At 33.9% G+C, this 8,575-nt stretch overlaps 1 protein-coding gene across 1 annotated transcript; it reads left to right on the forward strand.

The window, feature by feature from the left end:
- Positions 1–4,988: 4,988 nt before the first annotated feature.
- On the forward strand, positions 4,989–5,774 carry LOC127716103 (uncharacterized). The gene has a single exon (XM_052222194.1). The coding sequence runs from the start codon at positions 5,036–5,038 to the stop codon at positions 5,765–5,767; it is 732 nt and encodes a 243-aa protein (XP_052078154.1). The 5' UTR covers positions 4,989–5,035; the 3' UTR covers positions 5,768–5,774.
- The last annotated feature ends 2,801 nt before the right edge of the window (positions 5,775–8,575 follow it).

Raw genomic sequence — 8,575 nt, forward strand, 5'->3', positions numbered from 1 at the left:
ATTTCCGGAAGTGGACATGAAATGGTATATACAACGACCAAACACACAAATAACAACCAGTAAGGAACCGGGCTTATCTTGTAGGAATTTACTAAATTATAATCTATCAAAAACAATTAACAAATCACTGCACCGATGTATATGACATAACAATAAATATAAACAATGTTAATAGAAAACTGAAAAGTTCGCTTATTGAAATTTAAACTAAACCATTTGTAAAAACTAAAGAAGAAAACAGAGGTTGGAGCGTGGATAAATTAAACAGTTCAATATCAAACCGAAAAGTAAGAAACACATGTTCTAGAAGTATATATAAGCTGGGACTATTATACTAACGTTAGTATAATAGTCCCAGATATAAGAAATAAACAACATAGGAAATTGACATATCGAATAAAATGAGTGAAAAACAATATGAGAGTAGATGTCAAGTATAAAAAATACACTAACACACACAGAAACTGTCTCTGCAAATAAATATACCTATATATACCCTTTAAGGTATATATAGGTATTTTTTTCAGATACATTTGCCTGTGCTAAGAAATTCTGGTTAAAACCTGAGACTAAACCAGTGTGATCCCTGGAGGTGTCCAATATATCATAAATTTCCGATTTCACTGTCCACCAATATAACTTAAACTATTGACCGATAAACCCCTTGGTTGCTCTGTTAGGTTTTTTTTTATATCAATCTTCCAAACTTTTCGTCTTGAGTGCATGTACCTAAATAAATATTTTTCACCATAAAAATGCGGAAACAAAATTATTCTTAAATTGGGGTCTCCTTCGCCGTAGGCTTATATGTTGTTGTTTTTTTCAGTGTTAACCGAGACTAAAATATCGTACATTTGTAGAAGTCTCGACTGAAAACACACGGATTATCATTCGTCACAACTCGGCCGATTCCGTACCTTCATCTAAGAAGGAGAGTAGCGGATTCACCCGAGGATTGCCGATTGAAGGCTTATATTTAGTACACCAGACGCGCTGGTTTCGTCTCCATTAGACTCATAAGTGGCATTCGAATCAACAGTTGAAAGGACAATTCAATAACAAAGTTGAAGAGCATTATAAACCCTGTTGGCAAAGGTCAACTATGCATGAGGTAGAAAAAACTCTGTGTTTCGTATAATTCAACATTTTATAAACAGTAAATTAAAAAAAATTACCGTTATAATGATATTCTATGTCAGCACATAAGTGCGGCTACTGGGCTGGTGAAGAAATCTGATGCAAAGAGGCAAAGCGTCCACCATCAGTGGAATCGATCAAGTGGTTGTAAAAACTCATCATAGTTACCAGGCTTAGTCTTTGATGTATGATTAAAAAATATATATATATTAGTTGTAATTGGCTTTGAACTAGCTGTCAGTAACTGCGAGTACTCTCAGATCTGTACTTAAAGTCTCTTTTTGTTGTGGGGATGTATACATACCCTGCCACGTCTGGTCTGTGTTTTTGTGAGATGATTTTCTGCTTTGTATTGATCTGATGAGTTAAGCCCTTTTCAACTAATTTTTATAGTTTGTTCTTATGTTGTACTGTTACACCACTGTCCCGGCCAGGTTAGGGAGAGGGTTTGCCGCCAGTAAACTAGTTTAACCTCGCCACATTCTGTATGTGCCTGTCCCAAGTCAGGAGCCTGTAATTCAGTGGTTGTCGTTTGTTGCTGTATATCATGTTTGTTTTTCGTTCATTCTTTTGTACATAAATTAGTCCGTTAGTTTCCCCATTTGAATTGTTTTACATTTGTCATTTCGGGACCTTTTATAGCTGACTATGCGGCATGGGTTTTGCTCATTGTTGAAGGCCGTACGGGGACCTATTGTTGTTAACTTCTATGTCATTTGGTCTCTGGTGGAGACTTGTCTCATTTGCAATCATACCACATCTTATTTTTATATTATATGATTTAGTACCCTAGGCACGCCTGTCTTCTATATAAGACTCATCAGTGGCATTTCAGAGGCGGATTTAAGGGGGGCAGGGTGCCCGCCCCCCCCTTTTATGTGAAAAATTTGGTTGATTATTTAGGGACCACTGAATCATGACTGGAGCGGGCCCCCTATTATGGCAGTCAGTGCTCCCCCTTTTATGAAAATTTCTGGATCCGCCACTGCACTTGAATTAAAGCTATTGATTATAATTATGTTCTTCTCTCAGTAGGGTTATAAGTGTAATCATCAATTGTAAAGCGTGAAAAGATGAAGAAATTAATAACAAGCCGGGACCAAATACTAGATGCGTTTGAGAACTACGAATTACTTCATTTTGCCGAACCTGCTATTGTGAAAAACCTTAGTGATGTTGATAATTTATCAATTCCATGACAACATTGGTGCAGCAGCGTCTGTGTAACTTAGCCCAATCGTTTTAAAATAAAATATCTTCTGGTTTCGTATATTTCAATATTTGGCATGAACTTCACAGAAACATTAAGGATTTGAAAGTTGTTTGAGGTCAGTGCATTAAGACTTTTTGCTAACAAATTATATGAAGTTAACATGAAAAAAAAAATGACTAACAACATGTCTCGAGCAAAATAATATATAATAATATATCATTATATATAGATTTTTAAACAGTTTAAATCTACGATTGTGTGCTGAATTTCGACAGTCACTGGAAAGTGAGAGTATACGATCGGGCATAAATAATTTGCCTTGCAACAGTGTACCTTCGGGTCCACCAAAAAGAGTGGTTACAGAGGTTTTTTAGTGTACAAAGAACGTGGCACTCTACATACAGCAGGCGTCAGACCTTACATCCAAAATGCTACCAGACGTGGCTGCGTATTTATACATCCGGCACAGGCAAGCGAATACCCCTCTTTAGCACGGATTTTACTGTCGAATGAATGAGGTCAAGGGATAAAAAAAACTAGACTAAGTCTTTATTTTCCTCTGCCTGTACACAGATTATGTCCTTCCGTTAAATAGTTCATAGTTTTGATGATTATTCTATAACTGTATATTCTTCATTTAAGTTTAAAGAAATAGATACGAGAGATCAAAGTTTCCTTCATATCTTATAAACATAGAACCAAATTAACGAGGACTGCGTGACAACAAATCTATGATGGACGGATAGTTTCTATTTTCATAAAGAAGACTCCTATGAAGCAACATTTTTCATACACGGACACGTAAACAGGGTATATATAGCACTAAGTTTTTTTTAAGATATTTTGAAACCTGTGATATTTATCGATTTTTTTCCCCAGAGGGGTCAACTGAGATGGAAGCTACTTACACGAGACCATTTAATGATAAGGTTCAACAGTTGACAGTGGAAAACAAAGAGGATGCAAAATAAAGAGACGAACTTCATGACAATTTCATACACGCTTCACGAGTTTAGGTAGTTATACCTAGAGCTCAATTATTTAGGTATGAGCGTTTTATATAAGAGGTCGCCTATTGTCACGCTCCTTTTCAAATAATAAGAAAGTCTGATCCATCTATTTTAATTTCTATTTTCTATAATGCTAGTGTCACTTTTACGTTTCAGACTTGAAGTTGGAATTGTGTTTATCATTGTTTACTGTAAATTACGAAGTCATTTATCGTCCTCAATATAACTTATGATGCAGTAAGTAGTCATACGAAAAACTTATCATATAAAATACAAGTTTAATCATCGATGTCATTTGGCGGCTATCGTCGAATTTTTGACGATTTATCACTTGAATAAAGTTAACGTAGCTGGGTTGTCTTCCTCCATCTTGGATTTTGAAATAGCAGATAACAATCGGTCTATATCTTTAATGACATGTGCAGATTTCGAGAGTAGTATGTAATTCATGTGTAAAACTTTTCGTGTAAATATAGAAAATTATGTGTTTTATCATATTTACGGCTGTATTTTACAAGAAACAGAATATTTGTGTTTGATTAATTTTTTTTCTCAACTTTGCCACATAAGGGGAGATAACTCAGATAAAGTAACACATAAGGGGAGATAACTCAGATAAAGTAGCACATAAGGGGAGATAACTCAGATAAAGTAACTTTTATAATAGAATGTGTTGTGAATTTACCTATTTTATTATGTAGCAAGAAAACGAGTCCGGTGACCCCATTTTTCTCTTTCTTTTCTGCAAGCATATTATTAGAGCTATATTCTCTTATTTTATCTTACAATTCTATGGTGTAGTTTTCTTTTTATCACACAAAATTGTGTTTTCCATGCATAATCTATATAAAATCTGACAATTTTGCACAACCTGTAGCGTGAAAAAAAACCCCGGTGACCCATACTTTTTATTATATTTTTGAAAAAAAAAACATGATATAAACTATATTTTGACAAATTATTAAAAAATTATATGGAAATTAATGAAGACCCCTATCCAACCTTAGATAACGTCATTGTGCCTTAATAGTAAGTTTAAACTGGAGCATGATATGTTGTTAGTATACTATTCCCAGGTTTAATCGGTATCTATTAATGAAAGTTAGACATGATTAAAAGAAGATGTGGGAAATACGTCAATGAGACAAAAACCCAACAACAAAAATAGTCAAAAGACATCTAGAGGGCTAATACAGTCTCCAACGAATAGAAAGGTGACTGTCTACACAATATGTCATTTAAACCCATTTCCCCTAATAACGAAAAACAAACATGTCTATTTTATAGATTTCTGGTCTCCTTTTTTTTCTTCTAATCACTATGTCAATTTCAGATATATCTTTCATTTTCTGATCTTTTGCAGTTTTAACAGCGAAACTAACAGGAATTAAAAAAAAATCCACATGAATCATAATTCACATTAAATTCATAAAATAAACCAGTGTGACGCCAAAGATCTGTTACAATAAAATAATTAAAAAAAAACGAATAAAATTAACTTTCACCACGATTTATTTTGTATATGAAGAGAAATAGATTAAGCGACAAAAGGTCAGAGTTGCGTGCCGTATAAATTTACTCTCCGTATGTTTTCGTGGTTATCACCGCCTTTTGTTTTTCATATTAGAATGGACTAAAATGTAACTTGCCGGCTTATGCGATTTATTTACAAATAATGACTAAGGAGAGATTTATTTACTTGTTAAAAGACACAAGATTGAACAAGGTTTCATTCATTGGAGATAATGGGTTCAAACTAACAAAAGATATCGCAAAATTTGGTGTTAGAAACTTGAAAGGAGGACATGCTAGGCGACCGGAAGTAGCTGGTGCAAAAATGTATGGTGAGCAAGAAGTGATAAAATATATAGCAAATGAGCGTAACACTGCAATACAACGGGATATGACCCTTTATGCATTGAATCTTTTGAAAGTTCCGTCTGCAGGAAATAAAAAAGAAATGTTTCTTGATATCGGATGTGGTAATGGTGTTTCTTCACAAATAATTGAATCAAAAGGGCGCATGGTTATTGGTGTAGACATTAGTCAGAGTCTTCTTGCACATGCTAAATCGAATACATTATTGAACGATTTTGTACTATTAGATGTGTCTACAGGAGTAAATTTTCGACCTGAAATATTCAAAAATGTTATAAGTATTTCAGTTTTACAGTGGTTCATAAAAGAACATTATTTACTTAATCTTTTTCGGACTCTGCAGTTTATTCTTGATAAGAACGGCAAAGCAGTGTTTCAATTGTACCCAAGAGTTGTTACAGATCTGGATTTAACTTTATGTTGTGCTGAAAAATTCTTTAACGGATTTTTGGTCAGTGATTTTCCAAGTGCCAATAGAGGAGTGAAACTATTTTTATACTTGACAAAGAATTCCAGAGGACTACCATAGTTAATGTTGATGCTTACAAAGTTCAAAGTTTAAAATTTGATTAAAATTCAAATATTCAAATAAAAAATGAAAAAATAAATATAAATTTAGTATTTAGGAGATACATGTAGTCTATCTTCGAAGCTAGTCATCAACTTCTGAAAACAGATACATAATGCTATTTACAATAATTTATAGAATTGATAAAACCAAGTTGCTGCCAATTAGATATCGACCGCTTTCGTTATTTATGGGGTGTGTTATTTTTTAATGAATTTTGTGATTATTAATTTCTCAAAAAAAGGTGTGTTTCAGGAGAGAAGGAATAAAATCAGTCTGTTTCAGTTAAAAATCAACAACACTGAATTAAAAACATTCTTTTTTCTGTACCAAAATGTATGTAATTCTCAGAAGAAAAAAATGTTTGTACAGATATAAAACCCAAACCCGCCTACTCAACACAATAGAAAAATTAGTGCATTATAAAGTTTTTTATTGTAATAGGTTACTTAAAAAAAAAATCAGTTTACATGGATTTATCCTATATTTTTACCTTTCAAACACTTACATTGTACAGTTATTTAATTGTTGTTTGTCTGTTATTTAAGATTGCTTAGGCATGTTACGGAGAAATCATTTTACAAAACGTCTAGGTAATTGTCAACAATAATCTTTACAAAGGTAACTCATCGCATCGTTATAAAAAAATGATACAATCCACACATATAAGAAATAAATACAAATCTAAAAAGCTTGACTTGTGCACATTTTAACTAAACATTGGGATGAAGAGAGGATACGAGAGTTCTGGGAAATGTTTATTCTATCTGCATCTTTCAAGACATTTCCTTTTCCTATGATGATTGATGCCCTGGGTTGTTTTACGCCGCGAATCTATGTTGAAGATCGTTGAAGGAACATTTTAATAAATATCCATGCTCAAACGTCATGAATTGGTTAAGTTTGAATTTAGGTCCTTTTGCACAAAGGAAAAATATATCAATGATATTTTCTGGTTCTACAATCCTCTCATATATACACATGTAGTATACAAAACTCTTCAGAAAAAATTATGATATTATGGCTTAATTTTTTCTAAAGATTTTAGTAATTTATGAGAAGATTGAACTCAACTCTTATAGCAATAATATCTCTTCAGAAAAATTAGGTTACTTTAACTTATATTTACTTAAACTACTAAAATCTTTAGAAAAAAATAGGTCATAGTATCCTTAATTTTTCTGAAAAGTTTAGTATAATACATGTGTAAATGAGACTTGCTTAGTAAACATGAACATTGTATACGACAAAATATACGAAGATTTCAACTTCATTACAAACTTCCACCTCGTATATATGCCGATGTTCGTCTTGACGCATTATATGGTGTGTATAGATTTTGCAACTTGAACGGTTTGGCAGCGTACACTATTTGCATAAAGACTTATATTTCAGAAGGTAATAGACATGTATGCTTCATACCTTATGTTTCGATGTTTCTGTCTGTCATATGTTCATTGTCCTCGACCTCATTTTCATGGTTCAGCGACTGCTTGAAAGTTTTTTTTTGTCATGTGAATTTCTCACTTATTATGAGTAATAGGATAACTACATTTGGTACTTTGGTTCCTTGCAAAGCAATCTTGCAAAGTCTTCATGTCTCCCAGACAGGGTTCACCTAACCTTGACCTCATTACATGGATCAGTGATCAAGGTTAAAGCTACGCGATTAGGTTCTTATCTCAGATACTATAAGCAGTAGGTCAACTATAGGTGACTTTTTAATTATTCATTGGTCAATATTAAGTTTTTGTGCTTGGGTCTGTTTTTCAAATACTATAAGCAATTATATTTGGTATATGAAAAGATAGTAAGATGCACATGTCTGTCTGGTACCTTTTGTAGGTATCATGTACTCTTGATCTCATTTTGATAGTTCATTGGTCAGTGTTTAGTTTCTGTAGTTTGGTCCTCTTATTAGATACTATATATAAGTAATAGGTCAACTATATTTGGTGCATGGAATGATTGTTAGGTGTACGTCTGTCAGACATGTTTGATTTGACCTTTACCTCTTTTTCATGGTTCATTGGTCGATGTTAAGTTTTCACAGTTTGGTTTCCTTCTTTGGTATAATAAGCAAGAAGTCAACTGTATTTGGTATATGAATTGATCGTCAGGTGTACATGTCTGTCTGCCAGGGTTAATCTGACCTTTACTTTATTGTCTTCGATCATTGATAATGTTAAGTTTATGTGATACTTCTGGTAAAACCTTTATTTTTAAGACTTTCAACGTTAAATCAATCATGGTCAGTAGAGCAGGCGAGACATTTCAGCGTGCGCACTCTTGTGTTTTCTTGAGCGGCTGTATTAAACCAACAACTGTAGTTACCTTAGCACGCCCCTTGAAGTAGCAAGCACATTTTGATCGTGCTTTCCAAATCATTTGCCATTTTTGTTCAAGTTAGAGATCATTCTGTTGGTAGCTACATTGTGCAGATTAAAATCACCGTACGCTATGGGGCATTATGTTTTAAGGTTTATTTGTACGGCCGTCCTGTTTCAGACGTAAGTTGTAAGTTTATCATGAAACTGTGGTCACAAGAACTGGACGATGTTATGATGTTATGATTTGGAACTATTTGAAATTTATGTCAAATCAGGGTTTCAGTGGCGGATCCAGAGGGGGGGGGGGGGGGGGGGGGGGGTTCCGGGGGGTGGAACCCCCTTTTTTTGACAAGCAATGCTTTTGAATGGGACATATGGTTGGACCCCCCCCCCTTTTATCCCCTCCCCATTTTTAAATGGCTGGATCCGCCCCTTGGGT

This window comes from Mytilus californianus, unplaced genomic scaffold (assembly GCF_021869535.1).
Source record: "Mytilus californianus isolate M0D057914Y unplaced genomic scaffold, xbMytCali1.0.p SCAF_9, whole genome shotgun sequence".
NCBI classification, from domain to species: Eukaryota; Metazoa; Mollusca; class Bivalvia; order Mytilida; family Mytilidae; genus Mytilus; species Mytilus californianus.

Coding starts and splice junctions, on each gene's coding strand:
- LOC127716103 (XM_052222194.1), top strand. CDS start 5,036: ATGACTAAGGAGAGATTTATTTACTTGTTAAAAGACACAAGATTGAAC.